The sequence below is a fragment of the Peromyscus californicus genome, unplaced genomic scaffold, assembly GCF_007827085.1.
Source record: "Peromyscus californicus insignis strain IS unplaced genomic scaffold, ASM782708v3 Scaffold_7__1_contigs__length_154581171, whole genome shotgun sequence".
Lineage (NCBI taxonomy): Eukaryota > Metazoa > Chordata > Mammalia > Rodentia > Cricetidae > Peromyscus > Peromyscus californicus.
Window position 1 is genome coordinate 80,789,797 of NW_026294595.1, and position 27,979 is coordinate 80,817,775.

General features: G+C 50.3%; 1 protein-coding gene and 1 long non-coding RNA gene across 10 annotated transcripts in view; one reads left to right on the forward strand and one right to left on the reverse strand.

The window, feature by feature from the left end:
- The window catches only part of LOC128102624 (uncharacterized), a 106,234-nt gene extending 101,094 nt beyond the window's left edge, over nt 1-5,140 (reverse strand). For all 3 annotated transcript variants that reach the window (XR_008215473.1, XR_008215474.1, XR_008215472.1), the window contains exons 1-2: nt 3,386-5,140; nt 1,431-1,600 (exon numbers count right to left, since the gene is read on the reverse strand). This is a non-coding gene — a long non-coding RNA (uncharacterized LOC128102624). The remainder of the gene's footprint in view (nt 1-1,430; nt 1,601-3,385) is intronic.
- Pax6 (paired box 6) lies at nt 106-27,901 on the forward strand. 7 transcript variants are annotated; one of them, XM_052726541.1, is made up of 14 exons: nt 106-231; nt 6,919-7,149; nt 10,973-11,049; nt 11,406-11,466; nt 14,947-15,077; nt 15,883-15,924; nt 16,019-16,234; nt 16,944-17,109; nt 22,807-22,965; nt 23,441-23,523; nt 23,731-23,881; nt 23,999-24,114; nt 26,581-26,731; nt 27,382-27,901. In XM_052726541.1, exons 4-14 carry the CDS (start codon nt 11,457-11,459, stop codon nt 27,465-27,467), a joined length of 1,311 nt encoding a protein of 436 aa, XP_052582501.1. In that variant the 5' UTR covers nt 106-231; nt 6,919-7,149; nt 10,973-11,049; nt 11,406-11,456; the 3' UTR covers nt 27,468-27,901. The 7 variants fall into 7 exon arrangements, with proteins under 7 accessions (XP_052582501.1, XP_052582502.1, XP_052582500.1 ...); XM_052726542.1 differs by lacking the exon at nt 106-231 and adding an exon at nt 5,720-5,826; XM_052726540.1 differs by lacking the exon at nt 106-231 and adding an exon at nt 6,482-6,819.
- Nucleotides 27,902-27,979: the final 78 nt, after the last annotated feature.

Consider the following 27,979-nt stretch of genomic DNA (forward strand, 5'->3'; position numbering starts at 1 on the left):
CGTGACGTCACGCGCGCCCGGCAACCAATGAGGACCGCGCTGGCGTGGATATTAAGGAAAGTTAGCGCCTGCCGGAGCACCCTCTTTTCTTATCATTGACATTTAAACTCTGGGGCAGGTCCTCGCGTAGAACCCGGCTGTCAGATCTGCTACTTTCCCCGAGAAGCGGCTGTGAGAAGTGTGGGAACCGGCGGCACCAGGCTCACCTGCCACCCCGCCCTCGCCTCGCAGGTAACCGCCCTAGTTCTAGCTGGGACCCACGGCGCTGGTGGCGGCGCCCCTCTCCGCTGCCCGCAACCGGTGTCCTCAGGTCGCAGAAGCCCTCCCCGAGTGGCCTCGGGCTTGATTCTTTTTCTTTTAAAACGAGGCTTGCAAAGATGGAAGGGGAGTTACTGGGAGTGGGACGAGGGTGGGGTGGGGGATGTGTCTGCGAAGCACGCTTCTTTCATAAAAGTAACAAAAATGTTGTGATCTCAAGAGTGGACTTCCTGTCTGGCCCTGAGCTGAGGGTGATGTGGGGGGGGGGGGCGGGGGGTGTCTGTGGCTGCAGTCTAAAGAAATCGCTTGAGATCCTAAGAAAAGCAGGCGGTGGGCATGCAGTTTGCAACACGCCTTCCTCCGTGGCAATTAGCGACATTCACGCTTGGAGAAGCCACTAAACCTCGCGCCGGGTTCGTGGAAGCACCCTGCGGAAGGTCGGGCGAGGCGCGACAAAAGTTTCCCCGCGGTTGCAATGTGTAGATGCGTGTTCCCTAACGAAGTCAGAGACGCTGGGGTTCGCTTCCCCCGAAAGGCGCAGAGGACGAAAGAATGCGGCCTTCCAGAGCTGGGCAGCGCGCGAAGGCCCCAGCGTGTGATTTGAGCTTCCCTTCGGAAGACCTAATAATTAGCGATTCTCACTGAGCTAGAACGCGGGCTCGGGTTACCGGGAGAGGGCTACTGCCGGGGCTGAGCTCTCTGTCTGGGCGGGAAGCGGGTGGGCTCCTCCAGGGCAGAGCGGCCGGCCGCTGAGCGAGTGCCCTAGAGAGAGGTGCCCAGCCATGCTCTGGCTCCCGGAAGGCCGGAACTTTCCCGAAGTGGTCAAGAAAGAGTTTACCCCAAACTTAGACTAAGGAGTCTCTCTGCCCGCTTGGAAAATCACGCAGCTAGCTAAGCCCTAAGCGATACGGCATACCCAGGCTGAGCACCCCACGGGAAAGTTTGACGAGGCCTTAGGGCAGGCCTGGCCTGGAGCTCTCCCACACCACTCGGCGGCGTGCTCCTGGTGCCCTCCCTCTAGACCTGCGGGTGGCACTTTTACAGCTCAGCTGGATCTCAAGCACCTGTGACAGGTGCCTAGGATTCACGCCGAACTCTGAGAGAGTCCCCTCTGTGCGCCTTGCCTACAAGCGATGCCACAGGCAAAGTAGCCACCCGGCTGCGCACCTTACCTGGACAGGGGTCCTCTCCTCCGCGGGTTCCTTTTCCGGGAGCTGAATGTGAGCAGGTTGCCCGCTTCGCAGTAGGAAGTGGACCTTCTCCTCCAGTCATAAATCAAACCCAGCCATCCTCGGGCCTCCTCCCTCATTAGAGATGTTTATTGGAGATTGTGTTTATTCGGCTGTCAGGGCGAGAAAACGCGGTGACATAATTACCTCTGACCAGAGTCCTCGCCCCGCGCCCAGGGCGAGCCAGGGACCTCCTCTGCTGCGGTCTCACTCCCGTGCCCTCCTTGATCAGAGGACAAATCCGATTGGCGTGTCTTTCCCCCCCCCCCCTCAGACTTCGTATCATTTGAATTATTGGAGGACTTAGTATTCAAATTTCTTCAATGCCCAGGAGTTTATTTATTGTAGATTTCGAAAGGAAAATCAAAGAGAATCCAGCTTCTGGGGGGGGGGGGGTGGAGAGAGAAAGAGAGAGAGAGAGAGAGAGAGAGAGAGAGAGAGAGAGAGAGAGAGAGAGAGAGAGAAAGAATCTTTGCAAGAGAACTTTCTGGTGTACTGGCAGTGGCGCCTGGGCCAGACCCTCTTCCTGCCTGGAGCGGTGGGCAGACCTGGAGGGGTGGGTTCCAGTATTGGTGATACTATTTGTTGGTTCACTTTTCCTTCTCTTTCTTTTCGGGAGGAATGCTAGTTTCAGGGCCCTGAGCTCAGGGTTCCACACTCTCCCGGGTGGACCCCGGATCCCGGAAGCAACCAGCCCTTAACCCCCCCCCCATCCCTCTGTCCCGGACTACCGACCCCCAAAGGTTTTTCCCTGCTAGCAAGGCTTTTTAGTCACCATCTGCGAGACTGGGTTCGAAATGATGAAAAGACCCAAACTGTTCTCTAATTGAAAATACATTTTTTTTTGAAGACTGTGCCCTGACAACATATCTGGGATCTCAGTTTTTGATCCCTTGCTACTGCCTCTGTTCTCCAGTCGCTAATAAAACTCGCATTGAGCCCCTTAGTGCCTTGATTAACAGGGAGATTAACTCTTACTGGGGTTGGAAACAGCTTGTCCCAATCAATGTCATTTTAAAAGCCCGTCAGGATGCGCTTAGTTCCGTCGGGCTGCTGGAGCGAGCCAGGAGCCAGCCCTGACATTTGGTTCTCTCCTTCCCAGACTCAAAACCCTCGAGCTCCGGGCCTGTGTGTTTCCAGCTCCTGGACAAAACAAATTGCACCAGTCAGTCCCAGGCCTTTAGACAGGCAGCTGTTTGGAGATGTTCTTTAGAGAGAGGTGACTGAGGTGGCCTTAGCTAGCTTTTCCTTTAAAGCTGCACTCTTGCCTCTTTAGTGCAGAGGCTAGAGGTAGAGGAGACTTGAAGGAATGTCCCAGGTTGGAGGAATAGAAAGGGAACTTTTCTAGACACTCCATCAGCCAAAAAATAAAATAAATCCCAAAATGATGGAAAGTTGGAGTGCCCTATGCGTTAGGAACTTGGAACCTAGTTTCTTTCGAGACAAGCGCGGCCGAAGGCAGGCTTGGGAGTTAACTCGCCGCCTGCAAGAAATCTCTTTGCTGGGATGCTCTCTGGCTGGACAAGGCTGCTTTTAAGCATTTGGGGGGTGAGGAGAGGAAGGAAGTGGAGGAAAAGAGGTGCTGCCCAATATGAATAGAAGAGGACCGAACCCAGAAAGCTCACAGATGCACTAATCATTTGGCAGGAGGCGAGTAAGGCGAGGGCACCGTGACTTTTTCCAGCCAAGCGCTGCCACAGCTTGGAGGCGCCGCTGGGCCGGCTCTCGGCTCTCCTGTACTGTTCTGGGCTTGGCTAGGTTAGCCTGGGAGAGGTTTTCCCGCCAGGTTGTTGGGGAAAGCAGAGAGTGAAGGCAGGAACTCGGTGGCTAGGGCGGGAGGCCTTGGCTTTCTGTGACCCTTTAACCTGCTTGCCAGCCAGGCAATCCATGGAACCCACCTTTCAGGGCCTGCAGAAAGAGACACGTTTGGGGCTTTGTAAAGCGTTGCAGGTGTTTGTTGAGACTTTCCTCCTTCAAAGAAATGGATCTTCATCCTTCCCAGGGTACCAGCACCACACCTCAGCTTGGACCAGTCAAACAACGGGAGTTTGGGGGGATGTCGGCACACCGAGTGGAATACTGGTGGTTCTGAAGCTGGGCACTCCTTTGCCTCGCCAGGGGCCGCTCTCGGGAAGGAGACCTGATGGCGGTGGGCACAGGCAAATGCCAGGGACTATTGGGAGTGAGATTCTGAGGAAGACTCACACTTAGGCCTCCATGTTGGCTAGAGGTTCTGAATACGGTTGGGCAAGCCGCGATGCCCCCCAGCGCCACTCCCTCCACACCAACTGCTTTCTGTTACCCGGTGGGACCACGGCGCGGCCCCTGCGGGAACACTCCTGCCAGCAGAAAAGAGGTCCCCTCCGCGAGCGCTAGAGGGTGGAGTGGAGGAAAGAGAAGCAAAGAGTAGTGGTGAAAGGAGGGGGGGGGGGGAGAAGAAAACCTAAAGCCTAACTTCGCCAGCCTATCCATCCCTGCGCTGGAGGAAAGTGAATGGGCCTCCGACGTGTTGGAAGCCGCAGTTAAAATGGCGACCTGAGTGTTGTCTCAATTTTGTGGACGGCTTGCACCCTGGTTTTAGCTCTCCTCCTCCCAGTTCTCGTCGTCCCCACAGCAGGTACTTGGCAGAAATGAGGATCCACCAAAGACAAAACAGCTCCTCCATGCTCTTTGAGACTAACCCACAGAGAGCGTTCCTGGTTCTTACCCTTCTCCTTAAACTCCAGAAACTGTCTGCCTGTTTCTGTTCCTGAGCTCCCCTCCCCAAATATTGACACACTAGAAGCAGCCAAGTCCTTTCTTTTCTTGTTTGTGCAGTTTCCAAGAGTCCCACTCGGAGCCCCCATCCCCACTTAATGACGTAAGCCGCATTCACTCCAGGCTTCTAGCCTCCTCTGATTTTTTTTTTTTTTTTGTTGTTGTTGTTAAAACTTTTCTCCGAGGTGAGGTGGGGGTGGTGGGTGGGAGAAGGAGCTGATTGAAAGAGCCAGTGCCCTGGGGGGAAATAGCAACAAGATTATGGCTGCTTCTTTCTTAGGCAAAGCTTAAGAGGGTGCTAATCCACCGGGTTGCTAATTGAGAGGTTGTAAAAATGATATTCGCCGCCTCCAGTTGGGACAGTCACTGGACCCCCCCCTCCCCACTTTTCATTATGCTTCTTTAATGCTTGCTTGAGATGTAAAAAGGGAGAAATGGAGAATGAAGACTCCTCTGCTCTGGGACCCAGACTCCAGGCCGGACTTCCTGGGATCCTCTGAAAGTCGCGCTCCTACGAAATCTCTCACTAGAGGCCGCCTGCCCAGCATCAGCGCCACCTTCTTAGCCTCTGGCCGGAGTTTGCTCCCAGCCCGGACCCAGTGCCCTTGGTCCTCTGGAAGGGACCGAGCCAGTCACCTTCCTCAAGCCGAGGAGATGAGCGGGTTGTGCGAACCCACCTCAGGCTCGAGTAAAGGAAGGCCTCTTCTGTCCTCAGAATTCTGCTAAGGTTCCTGGGTGCTGCACTGCTGGGTCCCGGGCGAGGACTTGAGTAGGGTGCTCCCACCCGGCTCAGAGGCAGCCTGCAGCGTCCACCTGGTTCCAACTCCCAAGGGGATTCGGCAGCGCGGGCCTGCCGCAGATGAACTGAGTGGGCAGGCTACTGCCGAAGGCTGGCTTTCGGTTCTTGCCCTACGTCAGAAGAATCGAGGGCTTCAGGGGGGGCTTTCGGCCTCCTTGCCCCAGCGTTTCCAACCCCACTCCCCTTTTGCTGGGTCCTGAGTGCTTCCGGACCTCAGGCCTTATATTTCTCGGCTCCAAGAACACGCAGGCTGCGAGGGAGCTCCGGAGGGACAGCGCGGGACAAGACTCCCCTGTCACCTAAACTGCAGTCTCCGAGGGACGTCTTTGGAGTGTACTGAGGTGTATCCTAATGTCCGGCATTCAACAAATGGACTTCTGGTGTGTGGTCAGAAGGGAAAAGCCATTTACTTACTTTCCTCGCCGGTTTTCTGGCAACAGTTGAAGGGGAATTGCCTCCGTGGACTGAGCTGACCCAAGAGAAAGGGAGTCTTGGCGGGGATACATAGGCACCACACACCGATAACCGGTTCCTTACACCGACACACGTTGACGTACCAAGCAAGCCAGCGGGGACACACACTCGCAGAATCTCGCCCAGCATTGGTCAAGTCCCACCCCCACCCCCAGGCTTCCACTACCTCCCCTCCCTTCTTATCTTCCCCTCCTTTCGGCCGCCTGGAAAAAGCTGCCACACTTAGTCAACAAATGGCACGTGGGAGAAGTTGGAGAGTGTTTGGTGAGGACTCTTCAGAGCTTTTCACAAGACTCCTCTGTACACAAAGTAAGTGGCGTGTTTACTCGGGCCTCTCCAGGCTGGGGCAGTGCGTCCGCGGAGCACGGTGGCTTCGGAAAGCAGAAAGGAGAGAAGAAAAGGCCAGGGGGTGCAGGAGTGGGGTGGGGAAATGGGCAGGCTTGGGAGGCCTGGCCCGGGGAGACCGCGGGCCTCGCTGAGTTCTCGGCCTGGAGGCCTTCTTCAGGCCTAGGCATCGCTGCCGTGCCACCATCGCCGGAGTGCGGCTGCTGGGATCCAGGGACACCCCCTCCTCTTTTCTCTTGCTGCTAAAGGCCAGGTGGACTAGAGAGCCGCCGGCGCTGTACTTTGTGTCCTGGGGCCAAGGCCGGGATGGGTTAGGGGTAGGAGGTTAGGGTGGACGGGGGCGGAGCAGCAGGCCACTGTACACTGGCAAGAAAGGACCTCGTAGAGATGATAAAACTTGCTACCTCCACGGGCTGGGAGCCCCTGGCCCAGCTTGGGGTTACCAGGGGGAGCGTGACTTCCAGCCCAGAGGCCTCCATTAGACTGATCAAGTTCGCGGCCGCAGCGCTGGCCGCCGAAGCGCGTGGAGCGGGAGACCTCGGCGAGCGCCCGAGCCTGGGAGCGGGGGGCCCAGCGCTGGAGAGAGAGAAGCCGGGACCCACCGGCAGAGCCGAAAACAAGTGTATTCATATTCAAACAAACCGACCAATTGCACTAGGCAGGGAGAGGGAGCATCCAATCGGCTGGCGCGAGGCCCCGGCGCTGCTTTGCATAAAGCAATATTTTGTGTGGGAGCGAGCGGTGCATTTGCATGTTGCGGAGTGATTAGTGGGTTTGAAAAGCGAACCGTGGCTCGGCCTCATTTCCCGCTCTGGTTCAGGCGCAGGAGGAAGTGTTTTGCTGGAGGATGATGACAGAGGTCAGGCTTCGCTAATGGGCCAGTGAGGAGCGGTGGAGGCGAGGCCGGGCGCCGGCACACACACATTAACACACTTGAGCCATCACCAATCAGCATAGGTGTGCTGGCTGCAGCCACTTCCCTCACCCACACTCTTTATCTCTCACTCTCCAGCCGCTGACAGCCCATTTTATTGTCAATCTCTGTCTTCTTCCCAGGGATCTGAGAATTGCTCTCACACACCAACCCAGCAGCGTCCGTGGAGAAAACTCTCACGAGCAACTCTTTTAAAATACCATCATTTCAAACCGTTGTGGTCTTTAAGCGACAACAGGGGGGAAACAACAAAAACCAAAAACCCAAAAAAAAAAAAAAAAAAAAAAAGCCCAACCAAACCAAACTCTTGACAGGAGCTTTGACAACGACGAGAGAGAGGATGCCTCTTAAAGGTGAGTCCGCTTCTTTCTTCTCGATTTCTTTTACATTTCAATACCCAGGCAGGTTTCTCCCTCTGCCTCTCCTCTTTCCTCCCCTCTCGCCGGTCCCCTCCCCCACTGCTACGCCGGGAGAGTTGGGCCGGAGAAGTTTCCACGCAGGAGCCCAAACTTTCTACTTCCAGCGAAAGTCCGCGTCGGAGGGCGACGGTCCGCGAGCCGCCGCCGCGGCGCGGAGCTCCGGGCGGGTGGCTGGCTCAGCACCAGACGGAGCCAGTGCGGCTGGAGCTCTCGGTGAGCAAGCAGCTCGGCTGCAGGCGCCCCCGCAAACCGCAGCTCTCCGCCGCAGCGTCTCCCAAAGCTCGCGGTCAGCGGCAGAGGACCGAGAGGCTCCGCTGTGCCCCAGGCCGCGGAGAGCAGCCACTGGCGATGCTTTTGTCCAGCCGGGGCCGAGCCAAGCGCGCAGAGAGCGCCCAACCAGCCGACTTTCTGCACCGCCTCCCGCCAGCCCGCGCTCCGGCTTTGTGCAAGATCCTCCCGGGCACAGGACTGCCCGCGGCAGTCCAGCGCCAAAGGGTCATTGCGCCCGCCGCCAGCCGGAGCCGGACTCGATGGGCACCGCAGCCGCGCGCTGGAGGCCACGAGAAACCCGGAGCGAGCGACAGCGGTGAGGGAAGCCACTAGGCCGAGGCGGTCCGATGCGCTCTCCGAGGGAGCTCCGAGCCGATCCCTAGGACTGCCAGCTTCCATCCAGCCCCAGGGCCCTCGCCTTCAGCCTCACTCAAGCGCGGAGCTCGGACTTGCAAGCAAACAAACCCTCAGCTCTCCCGGCTACCCACAACTCTATCTTGCGAAAGTTGGGGTGTTCCCTGCCCCGTGGACTCCCACCTCCGGCTCTTGGTGGGTATTTTCCCATGTCTTCCATTGACTAAGCGCTACCCGGTGTTGCCATTTCAACAAGTTTCGAGCTGGAAAGGTGGTTTGCTCCTCCCTTTCGAGTGTACTGATTTTTTTTTTCTTTGTGTGGCCTAAAGAAAAAAAAATCTATATGAAAGCATTGGCTTTCCTTCTCGTCGGATCACGTCCTCTCCCAGCTAATTAGTCTGAGAGTAATTCGAGAGCTTTTGGATTCTAAGACCCCAGGAGGAAAAGTGGCTTTTCAAAGTTCAGAAAGTTGTTGCCTCTTTCCCGGGGCAGATTTCCTCAGTCTCCCTGCGCCATAATAGCCTCGAATTTTAGCAAGTGTAATTGAGGGAAATGGCTTTGAATTTCAAGTGGAGAAGCCTTCTTTTTTCGAGTGCTAAAAAACCTGGCCTTTCATTAAAGATGCTTTCTGAAAAGTTTAAAAACAAAGTGAGCTCTCTCTCTCTCTCTCTCTCTCTCTCTCTCTCTCTCTCTCTCTCTCTCTCTCTCTCACACACACACACACACACACACACACACACATACACACACACACACTTTTCTAAGCCATTTTGGACAGTAAACTCGAACTTGGGAAGGGTTGAGAAGGAGATAGGAGCAGAAAATGAAATGAAAAACTAAAATGCTTGAAAGCCTAGCAAGTTCACCGAAGAGAAAGAATAGTTGTTGTCACTGACAGGGGTTTGCTGGCGATCTTTGCATATGTTTGAAAGCAATTGATTAGTTGTTATCATTCAGTTCTGGAGAGTAAACTTTGTCATCCTAATTGCTAATTTCTAGGAGGGGAATCTGGAGCGGGAGAAACCAAGTTTCTCCTAACACTTCAGCTAAGGAATATGGGAATAGATTTTGAAATTTAAATAATTAAAACAATAGCATACTGTGAAAGCTCTGGCTTGTGTTAGGGTCAGGGAGTGGGGAGGGCAGGGGTCCAATGGACATGTGGACCAAGACCTTGTGGCCTTGGAGATTTCTAGAGACTCCTTCAGCCCTGATGCAGGTCTACAGCCCCTCCAGGGCAATACAAAGCCCTGGCCTGGGCTGGGGGCTTGGGCTAAGGCAAAGGGGTCTAGCTTCTCTAAGATCTGGACTGCTTTCCGGGTGCAGGGTGTGCCCTGCTTCCCAGGGTGCTTTTGCACTGAGTGTTCACCATTACTTAGGTAATTAGATAGCTTCTTAGACGAGAGAAGGGTGGGAACCAAGCAAAACCGGAACCTGAAATGCTATCACCTTCCCAGTTGCTTGGAAAAGTAATCAGCTAGCTCTTTCAGGGACCAGCTGGACAATTTTCTAAAATGGCATCGAGGAGGTCCCAGGCAGGATGGGGACATGAGGCTGTGTAAAATGTGGTTACAGAGGAACTTACTGGTCCAAGCAGAATTCTACCCCATCTCTATCCACCTGCTGCCTTTTGCAAGCTTCAGTCCTATCTATAGGTAGGATGGACATTTTGCTCTGGGTGGGATTTCTGTTCATGATATGATCTTGGATTCGGGAACTGACCTAGAGACAGGGAAGAAGCTTTAGGAGACCCAACCCCACTGGGGTTATCTAGCCCTCTGTTATGTCCAGTCCTAATCAGACACTGAGAAAAAGTCGCCATCTCAGTTATTTAAAAGTTAGGTCATAAAAGGTCTTGAAGAGAAAAAAAATGTATTTCTTGGAATTATTTATAGGGTGGCAAGATCAATCATCATCACAGTCCAAAAGAGGAAAAAGAATAATTTCTTAAAATAAAACAAAAATGATGCTGTGACTATTTCATTATTTTAAACCCCCCCTTCTTTTTTTTTTCCTGGGCAAACCTCTTGAATGGGCTCTTTATTGTAACTCTCCCTTCCCAATTGAGCTCCCCACGGTGCCCTTGTATCTTTTTACAGCCCCTAACAACTCACACCAGCAACACAATTACCCCCAGATATTTATAACAAGAAATTACTTTACTGTTTTTCCCACCTCTCTTCCCAGAACCCCCTTTCTGAGGGAAGGTAGGGAGGGTGGGTGGACTGAAAGCCTTGAAGGGCGCTCGAGTGAGTCAGGACTTCAGGGAGAAGAGTCCCCCTTTTCCCTTTGTGAGTTGGAGGGTTGCTGGTTCCTTTCCTTGGACCTGGTGTTGCTGGCCTGAGAGTCTCTCGGCTTTGCTCTTTGGGTTTGGGGAGAGCAGCAGAATAGAAGCCATTGTTTGGTGTCTGTAGACTTTGTCGACCGTGTTCACCCCCTCCTGTTTGTACTTTTTAAAGCAGTGAGGCGAGGTAGACAGCATGTGTCACAGTACAGGAAAAGAGAGGAAGATCTAAACACTAAAAGCAAAGTTAATTACAATAAATGAGGTTTAGGGTAAAAAGTTGGGCTCACCACTTGCTAAGTCCCGAAAGAGCTGAGAGACTGGTTGTGAGGGTCTGACTGGGAAGACTTTTGGGGGTGGGGGTGGGGGGGAGTGAAGGATAAAAGAATAAAGAACTTAGTTCTAGGGGTCTTGGGACAATTGAGGTGCTGAAATTCCTTGGGAAGGGAGGGAGTTTGGTCTGAGGCTTACTCACCCAGACTTCCCTGACCCGCATCCTCAGGCACCACCAAGACCTTAAATTCTCTTCACCTCCACACTCGGGGCTTAGTTAGCTTCCTCCCTCAGCTGTTTCTACTCCACTCTCTGCTCCTTTTCTTTAAGCCTTCCCTCTTTCCCCGATGAGACCACAACTCTAGATTCCCCAAGCCAAGCCTAACCAAAGTAGCATTTTCCGAAGGATCTGGATTTCTGTGGGAGAGGCCACTGTAAGTATGATGTCTTAGTGTTTCTAGGCAGAAGGAGCTAGCCTTGGATTCACTTTGGGTTGAGAGTGGGCCTCAGACAACCAGTCACGCTATGTGTTGGGGCCAGTTTGACATACCTTTCTCTCCCTCTGTTTTGTCTCAGGCAGAAGACTTTAACTAGGGGCGAGCAGATGTGTGAGATCTTCTGTTCTAAGAGTGGACACATAGCCCGGTTTTCAGGCAAGTTCTCTGATGCTCTTTGGGGCTTCAAACCCTGAAAGAGTCTTTAAAAAACCATAGTACAGGTGGGGAAAAAAAACCGGGTCATTGTTTCCTCCGATTAAAAGGCTAATTACTAAAATATTTGGGAAAACTGATTATGAATGTTAGATGATTTTATTCGCAGCTCACAAAGTACATTTTGCATGTCTAGGAAGGCAGGGCTAGGTGACCCTCAGATCGCCCCAAGCGGTTGAGTAGCTCAATTTCTAAGAAAAGGAGGATTCTCCAGTTCGGGCACCAGGTCTTCCTCAGTAGGAGTACAGGCCTACCTGTGCAGAGCCCGGGATTAACTCCAATTTTTTTTTTGCTAATAGAGCCCCGCATTCGAGCCCCGTGGGACCCGGAGGCCGCCAACCAGCGCCAGCATGCAGAACAGTGAGTGTCTCGGGTCTTTCGCTGGACTTTTGGGCTGGAGGCGTGCCGATCGGTGGGTTAGGGGAGCGCCCAGAGTCTTGGGCCCTGGGGAGTCCAGGCCACTGGGCGGGAGGGAGGAGGCCTGGGGAATTTATCCGGACTGCACACGGTGTGTGCCAAGTAGCCCGCGAGGGAGGGCAGGGAGGCGTTTGCTCTACTATGCTCCAGAAGGGAAGGGGCTGGGCCCTTCAAAACTACTCGCCCGAGTTTTTGAAGCTGCGATGGAGAAACCCCATCCCCCCCCCCAAATCCTGTAACTCATACCCCCTCCCCGCCCCTGCCCGGGCTCTGACCCCAGAGAGAGGGGCTGGGCTGAGCAGGGCGGGGCGAAGGCTTCCTGAGAAGAGAAGGAGGCCCCTTTGGGCTTGGCCAAGACTAAACATCTCCTCCGACCCCAATGGGTGGGGGGCTTCCCTCCCCTAGTCCATCTCAGGCCAGCCCCTCCCCTCCCCACCCTAGCTACAGGCCTGGAAAGGAAGGGGAGTGGAGCACCCAGGGCTGGTACCCTGGTGGGAAAGTAAACTGCACAGCGAGTAGAAGGAAGGGTTTACAGGGTCCGGCAAGAGAGTGGAGGCTGCGCGGGTCAGGAATTGGGAAAACTTGCACCAGCAAGTGCAGCTACGTGGGTCCTGGTTGACCCAGACTCCTGGTACCTTTGATTCCAAGCCTTTGTGCCCCTCTTCTCATCTTTGGCCAGGCCCTTTGGGCCCCCACCTTTCTGCTTAGTCAATGGCTGCTGGTATGTGACAGAGTTAAACCTAAAAGTCAGGCCTGGCAGCCAGTGAAACTAGGCTGGGTTAAGGTTAGGGAGTCTACACAGGCTTAAGGATGCAACTATGCTTGGGCGTAGAGAGGCCTAGGTCTTCTAGAAACCTGCGGTTGTGAAATGCACTGGCTGGAGAGAATCCCCAGCAGCTCGGATCCATGCTCTGGAATAGCTGGGGGGCGGGGGGCGCTAAACTGAGGAAAGGGAGCGAAGGTGGGAGCTTTGCAGCTGTGTTTGTGCAGAACTTGTTAGACCCAAGGGCTTGGCCCGGGAGACACTTCCCTTGGCGAAGCGAATACCCTGGAGCTCAGACTCCCCAGCCTTCGGTTTTCAGGTGGGCCGAGGCGCTCATCCACAAGCGTTTGCCACTCCGCTATGACCTGGCTGGCAGGCCCAGAGGGGCACGGGTCGCGGGTTGGCCTGCAGGCTTTGTGCCGCTGGTTCCCGAGTGTGCGCAAGGCGCGGAGCATCCAAATTGACACCATATGTTTTCCTATTAGAAGCTTTGCGGTCGAATTCTAGGCGCATAATCATCGCCACTGGGCGAGAACGCCAGCAGTCCCTAGGGAAGGGACACAATGATTGAGGCTTAACCTCTAAAGGGGAATTTAGAGCTATGTTTCTTCGCTGCCATTTCGATGCTGGCTGAGGCGCCTTGGCCCAGTGTCTCTCGGACCAGCACATGCTGGGCTGCAGATGTGGAGGTGCTGGCCACGTTATTTTGCAATATTTTGCAATAGAGGAGGAGGAAAATCTACGCTCTGGCATCTGTAGATTGGGAATTACCCTGGCTCTGGTTGGAAAGTTTCTCTTGATTTCTCTGAGACGGCCTTTCTTTTTCTGGGAAGGTTTGCCCAGAGACGGGCCTCCATAACCTGCGTGGTAAATGAGACTTAGAAAACCAAGGTAGAAGTTAAAGAAAATTTGAGAGAAACCGGAAGCGCAGGGTAGGCCTTGCCCGGTTGGAGAAACGACTGTCTTCTGCAATGTGCAATGTACCCTCTTGCACTGGCCCGGGCCGGCCGGAGCCCAGATCCCTAAACGCCTGTCACTTCTCATCGAATTGAGGCCCCGCCCCCCCTCGGTGAGCTATAACCCCCCTCCAGCCTCAAGCCTCGGGCTACCCTGAAAACGCAGCTCCCCTCTAAGGGGAGACGAGTGCAGTTCATTCTCGTCTGAGTGATCTACAAATAGGGACGGAAAGGGTCGTTTTATCACGGTCCCGTTTGTCGTGACGATGCAATTTCCCGGAGCGGAGCACTGTCACAAAGTGACAAGGCTGCCACAAGCGCCCCGACTGATCTTTTCAATTAGCCTTCCATGCATGATCCGGAGCGACTTCCGCCTATTTCCAGAAATTAAGCTCAAACTTGACGTGCAGCTAGTTTTATTTTAAAGACAAATGTCAGAGAGGCTCATCATATTTTCCCCCCTCTTCTATATTTGGAGCTTATTTATTGCTAAGAAGCACAGGCTCTTGGAGTCAATTTATCAGGAGGCTCCAAGGAGAAGAGAGGAGAAGAGAGGAGAGAAGAGAGGAGCTGGAACCACATCTTCTCCTGAGAGGGCTTCTGTCTAGAGACGGGGCTGCAGGTTGGAGATGTCTGAGGAAGTGGAAAGAGGGGATTGGCTTTATTTGTATGCCTGTTGTTTCCTAGGAGGATAATTCAGGGAGGCGCTCCTTCCCTCGCCCTGGTCTCTAAGACCAGACAATGGGATGAGGTTGTCAGACAGGAGTTGAAAGAGGGACGGGGGACACTGTGATATGGTCTTTTTCTTTCTGTTTTGGGTTTCTGTTAATATTCGTGTCTTTGGCTGAGGGGGAGGGTGGAGTTCAGCAGTGGAAGTAAAGCCAGTGGTGGGGGGTGCATAGACTCCAGGCTTTGCTCACCAGCGGGGGCAAGCTGACCACTGTGGGGATGGGGGCTTCCAATCCTGTCTGCTGTGGAGGCACGGATTGGGGCTCACTAGCTACAAATTTGTCTTTCGGGTTCTTTTCTATTATTACACACACACACACACACACACACACACACACACACACACACACACACACACACGGTGCTAAATCTCGATGCAAAGGTTTATGATATGCTGCCTAGCCGTTTCAGAGCTTGGGATTCGCAGTGCTGTTTTAACAGGGCAGAGACTCCAGTGTGGACTCTGTGGTGGCACTCAGAGGTGATGTGTAGGGAGGAGATTTTAAGAGCTGTTGTATGCCCCTTGTGGGTTCCAAGCAGGTCTGGAGTGCTTATGAAGGGGGCAATGGACTCAGGGGACTGGGGTGATGGTGGTACTGGGTGGATATGTTTCTGGGTATTTTCCCAGTCTGACGATAGTCCAGTGGGCAGGGTCAGTCTGTATTAAAGCTGGGCTGCCCAATGCCCTGCATGGCTGGTGGTCTTGTTGTTGTTTTTTTTTGTTTTTGTTTTTGTTTTTTTTTTAATTTTAAATCAGGACCTGATTGCTGAGGTTCGCACAGTTTGGCAGGGAGCTGAGGTTGCATTGTGCCTCTTCTTCTTCTTCTTCTTCTTCTTCTTCTTCTTCTTCTTCTTCTTCTTCTTCTTCTTCTTCTTCCTCCTCCTCCTCCTCCTCCTCCTCCTCCTCCTCCTCCTCCTCCTCCTCTTCCTTCTACTACTTCTCTTCTTGCTCTCCTCTCCTCCTCCTTTCCTCAGGTCACAGCGGAGTGAATCAGCTTGGTGGTGTCTTTGTCAACGGGCGGCCACTGCCGGACTCCACCAGGCAGAAGATCGTAGAGCTAGCTCACAGCGGGGCCCGGCCGTGCGACATTTCCCGAATTCTGCAGGTGATCCTCCCGTGGCTGTCCCACTCGCTGCCCCCTACCCCCGCCCCCCGCCCCCGAGGCCGCCCTCTCTTCATTTCTTACTGTAAACGCTACTAATTATGGACCCCTGCCCTCACCCACTTCATCCCCACCAACTCTCCTACCTTCCGACTTTCCCCTCTCCTTCCACCATGGTCCCTGTCTCTTTCAACCTCACTCAGTCAGTTACGTAAGATAATTCATCTGCGTAAGAAAATATGTGTGAGAATTAAAAAATATATATATATCTTTTCATTTAGTAAAAACATTCATTATGATAACAGTGTAAAACTGTAATGAGCTGAGTTATATAAATTGGGATAATCTCATTCCCCTCTCCCCATTCCGTGTTGACCTCAGATTTTGGGAGATTTGTTTGCATTTTTCATGCATATGAAGAATGTACATGGATTTTCAGAAAGCAAATGCTATTTACTCCTCTAACTCACATTGCTCAACTGGGCAAACATTTAAAGGAAAAAGATAAAATATTCAGTTAGTTTTCCCTTTGTTCTTTACAACATAATATTACTTTAAGCAAGCTCTGCACACACACACACACACACACACACACACACACACACACACACATACACAATAACCTGACTTTATTTTGATGCATCTTCACACAGTGTTTAGGAAAATAGTTTTAAAAGCTTTTAAGATAATTCAAAGTGTTTAAAAGTATCCTCCTATTTGTAGTTTTAGGGCTACAAATGTAATTTTAAGAAAGAAAGCTCTCTACAGTAAGTTCTCGTACCATTGAAGGTATATTTTTGTGTTATAGACCCATGCAGATGCAAAAGTCCAAGTGCTGGACAATGAAAACGTAAGCTTGTCATTGTTTAATGCATACTTAAACAATTTTATTTTTGTCTTGAAATTATTAATAATGTGGTTTTCTGTCCACTTCCCCTATGCAGGTGTCCAACGGATGTGTGAGTAAAATTCTGGGCAGGTATTACGAGACTGGCTCCATCAGACCCAGGGCAATCGGAGGTAGTAAACCAAGAGTAGCGACTCCAGAAGTTGTAAGCAAAATAGCCCAGTATAAACGGGAGTGCCCGTCCATCTTTGCTTGGGAAATCCGAGACAGATTATTATCCGAGGGGGTCTGTACCAACGATAACATACCCAGTGTAAGTTCATTGTGAACATTCGCCTTCCTTGCCCCAAGCTCCTCACTCTCTCCCTCTCTCTGTCACCTCTTTCTTGCTCTCCCGCTCTTTTCCCTCCCAGTGTCTGGCTGTCTCCTCTCTTTCCTGATTTGCACGGGTCTCCATGGTACCTAGGGGATAGTGAGAGGTGTGCTTTGACTTTTTGACCATCCGGAAAATGGGTGTCAAGTGTGGGGAGTTGTTCACTTCATTTGCATACTGACAACCAGGGCTTGAAGGAACTGGGGAGAGACACTGGAATCCAGGAGGAAAATGAAAATGAAAACCAGATTCTAACTGCCCCCCCCCCCACTCAAGCACACGCCTGGAGCTTCTTTCAGGAAACATGCATCCGTTTATGCTCTACAATAAAATAAACCTCTAGATTAAGTTGAAATCTTTTATCAGGAGTCTTTGAACAAAGTCAAGCAACCCAGTGAGCTAGGTCATTAGTGATATCTTCAGAGGTAAAGGATTGCTCCTTTCTCTTTACCCATCTTCATTTCCAGGAACAAAGTGAAAGTTGACATTTTTTACCACATAATAACTAAAAATCCAGAGTAGCCCAGGGTGGCTGGGAGCTTTTGCATGTGTGGTGGGTCATTCTTTAAAACTTGGGAGAGCTGAGAGGGGGACCTAAGAAGGGGTGACCGTGTCTTGCGGAGACACTACCATTTGGTTTGATTTGCAGGTATCATCAATAAACAGAGTTCTTCGCAACCTGGCTAGCGAAAAGCAACAGATGGGCGCAGACGGCATGTATGATAAACTAAGGATGTTGAACGGGCAGACCGGAAGCTGGGGCACGCGCCCTGGTTGGTATCCCGGGACTTCAGTACCAGGGCAACCTACACAAGGTAAAACTCAAGCAGCCATCCTCCTGTAACTCTTTCCTGGGCTCCCAGTGCCTAGGAGATATGAGGGCACTGCCCTGGAAGGCTTGGGTACCTCAACTCACACTTCGTGTAACTGGTGTGAAATATGTGAAACCATATTGTTGACTGTGAGGGTTATGTATGTCCACAGTGGTAGGAAGCGGCTAGGTGGTTGTGCATGTACAAGGTCGAACCTCGTGGCGCCCTATTCAGATTTGGTGTTAAAATGCAGTAGAGCCCACTTGCCGTGCAGGTGGGACAAGTTAACACACTGACAGACTGCAAGGTAAACATAATTGTATCATTTGCTTCTGAAGTAATTGACAAATGACTTGACTTTGAGTAAGGTTAGGAGAGGCTGACGTCCCCACGCGCATCCCGGATTTGAAGATCGCCACTGTTAAGTGGTGGTCTCCTCCCCCAAGTTTAACAACTTACCCCCTCCCCGCCCCCGTAGGTCCCAGTTCTTATTCTCTATGGGTGGCACTGGTTAGAAGTGGGGTAGGGAAACTGAGTACCCGACTGTAGGTTCAGGGAGGGGCTCTGGGCCTGGGAGGACAGATGGGAACTATGTCGTCCTGTCTCAGGTTCTGTGAGAAGGATGTAGGAAGAGGAGTGGGTGAGTCGGCTCCTTCCCACTCACACCGAGGTAACTTGGTCAAGAACAGGAAACAGTTTACTCCGAAGATTAATCGGTATTTGTTGTCCTTGTGACAAGGAGATAATATGCGGGATAATGGGACGTGGCGTCTCACTCCCGGGAGCACCACAGAGCCTGGGGGCTCAGGGCCGGGGGGCGACGCGGGGACTGCTCAGGGGCTGCTGCGAATCGGTGAGCTCTTGGACCAGCCCCGCGTGCAGGGCGCCTCCACAGAGCCGGGTTAGAGAAGGGAAAATCGGTAACAGTATGCGAAATATCTTGTACAAAGGATGCTTCTGTCACTCGCAAGAATTTGTTATGGGGACAATCCTGTCGCTCTGTAATTGCTCATTAGAGAACGTTTTGTTTCTCATTAAGGCGACATGAATAAGCGTCTAGTTGAAGGAGACAGCTGTAGAAATGTTCCACAAGAGACCTCTGGACACGATTCGGCACCAATTGCCAATTAGACATGTCAGTTTTAAGAGCAGAAAACAATATAGGACGGACACTGGGACGATAGGGAGAAAAGCGCTCCTTTCTGGTTTCCCAGCGCCGCGGCTTCTGGCCAGGGCCGGGCTTCCTGATGCGCAGGCCCAGACTCCCTTGGGTGACCCCGCTCACGTAACCTCGAACCTGCAGCCTTCAGAGTTGGAGATCAGAGTCCAACCGGTCCAGGGCTCTCTCTGCAGTCTCCAGTAAGACCGGCTAGGGAAAGATGTAGCCAACCCCCGCACCGACTGACGTTTGAAGCTGTAGGATTCCCGCATGCATACCCATAGGTCACATCCCAGTGATGCTGGAACTCCATCTGGTGACCTTCCACTCTCCACCCCCAGCACTCCAGAGTCCTGTTGACCTCTTCCCCACCCACTAGATCGAAGGTGTCTCAGTTGTAGGCAATAGGCCCAGAAGCTCAGACCTAGGAAGGCTGAGCCCAGAAGCCTCCACTCCTGGGTCTCCTAGGTGTTTAGAGCTCACATTTGCTTGGGGACCAGGGAATGAACATCCCTTTCCTGTTTCTAGGTGCCGAGACTAAAGTCCAGGGCAGTAGCTTCCACTAGAGGTAGCGCCGCCCGCCCGCTTAGGACAGATTTTCAACCCTGGGAGCAAGCAGAGCTACAGACCAACCGCAAGGGCCTGGTGGTGACCACTGGGGGCGAGAGGTGGCGCTAGTTCAGGGTCTTTTAACTTAATGCAGCTAGTTACTAGAGAATACTGGTCCATACACTTCCTGAGCGTCCCACCCACCCACCCTGTTTACCCCCATCTAAATGCTTTCTCCCTCTAGGCTCTCTGCCCCGCCTCCAGCGTGGGGTGGAAGCGTGGTTCGAAAGGAGTTTAGAATCTTGGGCGTGGGGACCTCGGGCTCTGGTGGTGAATGTCAGTTCTCCAGGCTTAAGTTCCTGGGGATTCCTCTGGCCTTTTGGTGCTAAGAGGGTCTCCCTCCCTCCCTGGCCCCCTTTCCCGGCCCAAGATGCTGATCTTGGGTTGTAAAGAGTCCCTTTCCAGAAGCATAAGGAGAGGTTAGGTCTCTGAGGGAGACAAATATGGTTTCCATCTGATCTATGCCACTCGGCGGTGAATAAAATCCTGACGACGTGGCCTGACAATAACGAGACGACTCTATCCAGCCCCAATTCTCCAGCGATTTGGTGGTTTTAGGGATCACGAAGACACTTTTTCTCATCTCCTCCCCTCGCCCCAACCCCCATAATACCCAGGCCCTCTATAGGATTTAGTCAGCCTCCTTTCAACAGATGTTCAATGTTTTGATCCGCGCTCCAGAGCTGAAAAGGTTCCGCAACCGCGTTGCTATCTTTTCTTGCTTATTTTCCGCCTCACTGATTAAGACCCTAAGAAACTAAGGAATGATTTTATTTCCCAGCGTCTTTTTTCCCCTTCTTCTTTCTTTTCTGTTTCCCCCCCTCTCCCTCTCTCTCTCCCTTCTCCTTCTTCCAGGAAACAAATCCTATCCCCTGCGTCAGATGGTCTTGGGGCTGGGATAATGGGAGGCGCTTTCACTCTCAGCTCGGATTAGGCAGGGAGGTGTACGGCGCCCATTGAAGGTCCCTTCTTTACGCCGCTAGGAGGGGGCGCCTTTTAAAGGAGATATCTTAATTGTCTGCCACTTAGGTTTATCTTGTGGGGAATTAGAAAGCTCTAACTTCTATTTTTAGTTTCTTAAAAGATTTAAGGGTGGAAGGTAAAGCCACTAAAGAAAAAAGAAAAACAAAACAAAGCAAAAAACAAAAAAACCCAGCTCTAAGTGACCACTCAATCACCTGGCTGCAAACAGTTGCTATTTTAGAGCAGTGAACACATTTCCAATGTTGCTCTCTGGCTTGGTTAAGATGTAATGGTGGTCGTGGTGAATCCCGCAGCGTTTTCTCCTTGTTGACTCTGACTCCACTTTAAAAAAAAATGAAAAGAGAAAAAAAGATTTAAAGTGGCAGTTTTCCTGTTCCTATACACTTAATTTCCTCATTAAATACCACTTCCCAAGCCAGTGTAAGCCCTAGGCTTATATCTCCGGTGCATGCTTGTGTATGAGCAGTGTCTGAGCTTGGAGGGCAATGAATATAATTCCGACGCTTTAAAATTAGGAGGACGTCAAAGAAGCAGATGAGAACAGAGAATGCTATCTGCAGGCGTCTTCTGAAGGAGACCTCCAGCTTTGTTTAATTGGCAAGATATAACACGCTAGAGAAAGGACAGGGGCGGGTCCAGGGCTTTCCTTTTGGATGGTGGCATGAGTGACCAGGCCAGATTGTGCTTCTGTTTTCCAAAAGCAGTAACCATGGACTTTTCTGGTAGACCCAAACAGCTTGGTGGGGGGGGGGGGGGGGGAAGCCTCCTTCACTGAATCCAACAATAAAAGGGACAGACCCTCTTCATTCCCCACCCCACTCCGAAAAAAACACTTTGAAAAGTCCTCCAGAGACCTGGGGCAGCAAATTAGTACAGCCACTTGTGCCCCTACACGTGAGTGCGGCGGCGTGTCTCCTCCAGCAGGCGACCCTCCCCTCCCCCACTCATCTGATGTAGGGCAGGACGCCTGCGGCTTGTTTACCAATACACGCTCCCTCCTCCTCTTCCTTTTCGTCGTTTTCTCCCGTCTCACCCGACCCTCCAATCTCTTTTTTTCCTCTCCACATTTTCCCCGCTGTCCCTTCTTATACCTTTCGGCCATTATCTCTTTGAAGCACCCCCCCCCCTCCGCCCTTCCCCCACGCCATTCTTCCCCTTGCTTCCCTCCCTCCTCTCTCTCTCTCTCTCTTTAGCCTCTCTCCTTCCGCCTCCCCTCAGCCCCAGCTCTGCTCCCCATCCACCCTCCCCACCTCCCTCTACCCCCTGCCCTGGCCCCCCATCCACCACCACCGCCCAGCCAAGCGCCCTAAATAGCACCGAGGCGCCCGCTCTCCGGACAGTGATTAATGATAGCAGAGCAGAGAGGTTAACACACTTCGCTGAAAAGTCTGTTGACTGGGCTTCTTGTAACACAATGTGGCCCGCTGCACGCCTCAAGAGAATCCTTTTGTTGTCCGCGCTCATTGTGGCCTCAAAATTCTGCCCACGAAAGTTTGCCAACGCTCCTGCCCCAGGAGTTTAATAGTTTCCCTTACTCGCGGGGCATTGTGTGGTGCTGAAAAGCAGCCCCTCGCTATTCAAGTGTTGGTGGTCATCTCAATAGATCTCCAAGGGCCCATATGGTGGCCAGTGCCGATGAATCCGCCTGTTTAAATGGGGGAGAAAGTTGGGGTTTTAAAACATTTCAAAGTTCCTGAAAAGATCCCACTAGATCCTGTCACAATTCCCTGAACTCTTTGAAGGCGCTGCCCATTGTCTCCTGGTTATAAATGATATTCCTGGCCAAGTCGATTCCCACAGAGGCCTGGCAGCCCCTCCCCCCAAACTGGCCAAGTTTCTAGGATAGGGAGGGGGACCGTTCCTGTTGGTATCCCGTAGGGGCCACAGGCCTCGGGACCCAAGATTCAGCCTCCAGTGCCCTGGGAAGCCCAGCCAGGGCCGGGATCCTTCCCTTCTCACAGGCTTGCCGCCTTGCAGGCAAGGTGCACCGGCTAGAGCCAGCTAGCCCAAGTGCATAGCTCTCCACCAAGCGCAAAGGAAAACAATGAAACTTTCCCTGTTTAATGATAGAAATTACATTAAAAGTGGTGGAAATGCCCTAATTAAAAATGTACCCCTTAAATGATATGCCAAGGACTCAGCTGCAGCACAGCATAGTTAGCTAGTTAGTGAACTCTCCACGATTTCTTTTTTAAAATTACACGTTAAAAATTTAAAAGAAATCTTACTTTTCTCTGGTGCAACACATTACAAAGAATGGACAGTCCTTTTATCTAAATATAAAATTCCATTTTCAGCAATTATAGCCTGTTCTTGGTGATGATATAATTACAGCTGTGCTCGTAATAGGTGTCAAGGCGAAACACACTCACACAATGGTTGAATAAAACTGCAGAACAATGCAAGCACTTCTAAATTCACAACCTTTAAAATGAAATTGACTGTGCAGAATTCAAATAAAAACTAGATAAATATTTTTTTAAAGATTACAAGCTTGGTTTGGTTTCTTAATAGCATTTTCTACAAACCTATCAACATCTAATTGATTAGATAGGAATTACTGATTATAGATCAGCTGAAATCTTGCACATCACTCTATTTTCCCAACACAGCCCTAGGTAAATACTTTCTGTAGGGAGAGGGAATTGGGGGAGGCAAGTGAGGAGGCAGCAGAGGAAGATCGTTTGGCCTGGAAACTTTTTGGATTGCTTTTTCATTCTCAGAAATGCTGCTTTGTGAGAGTACTGTCAGGTCTCATCTAGATAAATCCAGAAAGGAAAACGACTCAGGTACCAGTGTCCTTAAAGGAAGGCTAACACTTGATTACTTCAGCAAGACTCGGTGGAGACTCAGACTGCCAGTCCTTGGGGTTCATAACTGTACCAAGTCCCATCAGGAGCCCCCATGTCACTCCAGTCTCTCTTATTGTCCTCCTCTTTTTGTTGCAGATGGTTGCCAGCAACAGGAAGGCGGGGGAGAGAACACCAACTCCATCAGTTCAAATGGAGAAGACTCGGATGAGGCTCAAATGAGGCTTCAGCTGAAGCGGAAGCTGCAGAGAAATAGAACGTCCTTTACCCAAGAGCAGATTGAGGCTCTGGAGAAAGGTGATGGGAATTCTTCAAAGTCGAGAAGCCTTAAATCCAAGGAAATGCCACACCAACAGCACAAAGGGCGAAATTTAGCCCGGGTCCTTTGCATAGAAGTCTGAACCCCCCCCCCCTTTCCTCTTCTGTCTTCCCCCTCCCCTCTGGACATCTTTTCAGGGTGTGTAAGTGTATGTACATTCTCTTTCTTTTCACATACCCGGAAGTTGAAAGATCAAAATTCTGACATACAAAGAAAAGGATGTTCTGGCTGTCTCAGGTCACAGATGGTGACACTCACTGAATGTCATTCCAAAGAAAACCTAACTTAGTCTGGTGGGAGAGTTCTCTCAAGTACAGTCAACACACTGTAGAGTTATTTGAAAGGAAACTGTTTGGAGGAGATGGGAGTGGGTTGGCAAAAGCCAGCTTGATCTGGCATTCAAATATTCTGTGTAGTTCTGGAATAACATATAAAATCAACTCACTCTTCCAGAGTTTGAGAGGACCCATTATCCAGATGTGTTTGCCCGGGAAAGACTAGCAGCCAAAATCGATCTACCTGAAGCCAGAATACAGGTACCCAGGGACTATGTTGGCTTTATGCGTTGTGAGTCTTATACTTTGCCTTGTCTGTATACCAATCATTTATATAGCTAGTAACAGGGTCAGTTTGCAAAGACTCTCTTGTCCTAGGACAGAGGATGGTGGAAATGGAGGGGTTTTTGTTTGTGGCAGAGCCTGTAGGGAGCACAGGGCTAACTAACCTGTTCCACGCATTTCCAGGTATGGTTTTCTAATCGAAGGGCCAAATGGAGAAGAGAGGAAAAGCTGAGGAATCAGAGAAGACAGGCCAGCAACACCCCTAGCCACATCCCTATCAGCAGCAGTTTCAGCACCAGTGTCTACCAGCCGATTCCACAGCCCACCACGCCTGGTAACTTGAAATGCCAGCTGCCAAGAAATGTTCTTAAATCTGTTTGCCCTGGGCTCTCCCGCATCCTGAAATGACCTTCCATCTTTCTCTCTTTTCTCTTTCTCTCTCTCTCTGCAGTTTCCTCCTTCACATCAGGCTCCATGTTGGGCCGAACAGACACCGCCCTCACCAACACGTACAGTGCTCTGCCACCTATGCCCAGCTTCACCATGGCAAACAACCTGCCTATGCAAGTAAGAGAGGCTGGCCACCTGCTGCACAGGACAAGGACTGGGTTAGGGCTTGCAGACCCCATCCACTGCGCTTACCCCCTTGGGAGTCCTTCCTGTGACAGTGATTGGCTTGACCAGTCAACTCTGAGACAGTCAATCCAATCTCTTCGAGTTGATTGATTGCCTGATTGATTGATTCATGCCCTTGAAAAACAAACACTCGATTTGTTCAGCCAAGTTAATGTGCCTTTTATCATCATGTTAGCTGGGTAATTCTGGGTGGCAGTGAAGTCTGTTTTGGGTACCAATGAAGCTTGTGCCACAAAGCAGAAATAATGATGGCATAACATAAGAAACTAAGATGTTCGTGTGTAAAAACTTGTGTTTATGTTAGTATGTTTGTATTAATAAATACAGAATCAGCAGAAGTATATTGAGGATTATTTTTGCTCCATGTAAGAAACTAGTGAGAAAGAAAAAAGGGGACTGAGAAGTGAGATTCCTCTTTACACAGGTGAAATACATTTACGAGAAGAAGGAAACTAGTTCTTTCTATATTTAAAAATAAACATGTAATAGAAAGTGTTTGCTTGAAATTTAATGTGTATCAGCTGTAGATGCTGTGACAGGTTGGTGGTAATCCTTGCTGCCTAGAAAGCTGACGGCATTCTCAGTACCCTGGCCTGTGCTCTTAGGGGTAGTCCTGGATTCAGCTGGCATTTTCTAACGTTAGCTGTACAATGCTTCTGGGATGTACTAGACCTTTGTTGCTGGGGGGACTCTTGCTGGGGGGATTCTGATGGGTCTTCTCCATCAGTGTTCCTAAGTCTCCTATTGTGCCACCAATAGATAGATAGGCCTGATTGTATGAGACTGGCAGCAGGAGCCCCTGCTGGAAACAGTTCTGGGGTTACGCAGATTGTTTATTCTCCATTGAACATCTTTTTGCCAGGTTTGGAATTCAAATTAAAATGAAAGTTTCTCAGTCTTCAGATTAATATTGGAAGAGCTAGATCGGCAACTCTAGAGGACTTATTCACATGCTTCTTTTCTATTGCGTTTGCTTTTATTGGCCATAGTACAATTGATGTAAACAAAGGGACCAATAGTCCACTAGTTAGTGTTGCTGTAACTATCTTGGAATTTTCCAGAAGTCAGGTTGCCTAGAGGAAGTGATTGTAGGAATAAGAAACAAATGCAAGCTGAAATCCTGGCAGGGCCCTTTAGGCCTGCTTGCCTTTTTTAACTTGACATAAGCAGTCACCATCTGACTTTAATGAGGCCACTGAGTGCATTGTGCAGTATTATATATTATAGCAACATCTAGGTTTCTGTGAGGGTGACATAATGTGCACATGAAAAAACAAAATGAAAAAATTAGATAGATGCCCAATTATATTAAGCTTGCTTCTACATATAAAGAAATATGTTGGGTTAGTTTATTTCAAACACGGACTTTTAAAAATTGTACAGATACAAAAGTAAGTGGCTTCATTAAACAAAGAAAATAAAAATGATCTGTGATTTTACAGTTCAGAGAAAATTCCTTTTTTTGTAATGGGGAGGGGTGGTCTCTCTGTCAATGGCTTCATCCTGTTGACCAAAATCCTCTGTCTTACAAAGACTGGGCATCTTCCTCTGGACTTCCTTCAGCGGGTGTCAGTCTTTGAGAATGAGGGTCTGGGGATGTGAAGCATTTGCAGAGCAAAGCAGCTGTTGCTGACACTAGGCTTCTATTGGCTCACCTCAGGAGTTTTCTCATCTCAAATAACCCATGAGGGCTCCCATGTGGGGTTTATCCTGGGTCTGCATATTCCTTTATTTCTTGTTCAGTTTTGAGAGAGATTTATCTCCTCAACATTTCCATTTTTGAATGCTTAAAAGACAGCAACACACTTTTATGGATGAGACTCAATCAGGACTTTTGGGTCAGTTAAGAAGTCAGTTAATTCTCAGGTTGTATTGAAGTTACATTCATTCACTGACATTTTTGACTTCTTTAACCTCACTCCATTATGACTCCAGGTTGTGTCTTAAAAAAAATCTCTAATCCTCTAAGTCCAGCACTGGAAGGTTCCCAAGGTCCCTCCATCAAACTCTCCAAAGAGTTCCCCCATTGCTTTCTGCCCCACAGTTGAAATATGGAATTTGGGGATCTTAGCATTCTCAAATAGATCCAGGTTTATGGAAAGAGAGAATCTCTCATGCTAGTAACTCCAGCAGAGGTAAAACATAGTGCAGATTGCCAAGACCAGACCTTTGTTTGAATTTACTACATTTCAGAAATTCGTCACACAGGCGACTTTGCTCTGGTGGTGGATGATGATGAAGAACCAAGCCTAGACTCATTATATGGAATTCTAGTACATTCCAAAGAGGCATCAGTAATGACCAGGCTCATTGGTAGAGGCCCTGGGGAGGAGGAACCCCAGGATGTGGTTGTGTGGTGTGGTTCCAGTAATCACAGGTTTTTCTTTCTCCCGGCAGCCCCCAGTTCCCAGCCAGACCTCTTCGTACTCCTGCATGCTGCCCACCAGCCCTTCGGTAAATGGGCGGAGTTATGATACCTACACCCCTCCGCACATGCAAACACACATGAACAGTCAGCCCATGGGTACCTCGGGGACCACTTCAACAGGTGAGCTCTCTGTAGCTGTTCAGAGGGGTCTACTGGGCCTCTTTGGCCAGCTGATGAACTGTACTGTTCTGTAGCTGACTTGAAAAGAAACTTTTGGTCTTGCGTTAAGGGGTGGGTTGAACATGATACTGCTCTTGCCTTTAGGGAAAACTGACTGAAAAGGGAAATTCAGTTAAGTTAGTGAGCTGACACCATAGAGACAAAAGAGACATCATTTATGTTGGTGAATTGATCACAGAAATCGTGTATGAAAACAAGGCCCAAGATCAAATTTTCAGAAGACATCTAGGCCTGAGCTGGACAGTTGACAGGGTCCACTGAGCTTGATGTGGGTGCTTATTGGCAGACTTACACATCTTCTAGTTTCTTGATGCCGGCTGAGGAGGTACCACATGAGTCCTCCAGAGATGGCTGAACTGACGAACTTCCAAATGTTGGGGAGGTTGACTTGGGTTTCATGAAGTATGTGTGAACACAGTCTCTAGTTTCAAAAGGTCTCCTTTTCTTTCTAATGATTGAACGTTTTTCTTTTAATATAAAGTAGAAAAGAAGTGTTACGAAGTGTCAGCAGTTTTAGAAAGTTCACACTGTGTGCCATCTTCTAGAGTCTACCCTGTGGTTGTATTTTTTTTTTTTTAATTCATTTACAGGACTCATTTCCCCTGGAGTGTCAGTCCCTGTCCAAGTTCCTGGAAGTGAACCTGACATGTCTCAGTACTGGCCCCGATTACAGTAAGAGAGCGAGCGTGATCAAGAGAGGAAATGTGTTCACTCAGTCAGTGACGATGTGGACACAACAGTTGGGTGTTCAGGAAAGGAAGAGAAATGACTGTTAGAAGCACTTCCCTTTGCAATTGTGTCCTGTACTGGAGCCTGGGAATGGACTAGAAACAAGGACCTTTGCACACAGAAGGCACGGCGTCAGTTGGAACAAATCTTCATTTTGGTATCCAAACTTTTATTCATTTTGGTGTATTATTTGTAAATGGGCATTTGTATGTTATAACGAAGAAAAGAACAACACAGACTGGTGGACCTTGGATCTGTGTTGGCTCATGTGGTTGTTTAAAGGAAACCATGATTGACAAGATTTGCCATGGATTTAAGAGTTTTATCGAGATATATCGAATACTTCTACCCATCTGTTCATAGTTTATGGACTGATGTTCCAAGTTTGTATCATTCCTTTGCATATAATTAAACCTGGAACAACACACACTAGATATATGTAAGAAATATCTGTTGGTT

Coding starts and splice junctions, on each gene's coding strand:
- Pax6 (XM_052726541.1), top strand. Junction 22,966..23,440: donor GATTGAGGCTCTGGAGAAAG/GTGATGGGAATT, acceptor TCACTCTTCCAG/AGTTTGAGAGGACCCATTAT. Junction 24,115..26,580: donor CAAACAACCTGCCTATGCAA/GTAAGAGAGGCT, acceptor TTCTCCCGGCAG/CCCCCAGTTCCCAGCCAGAC.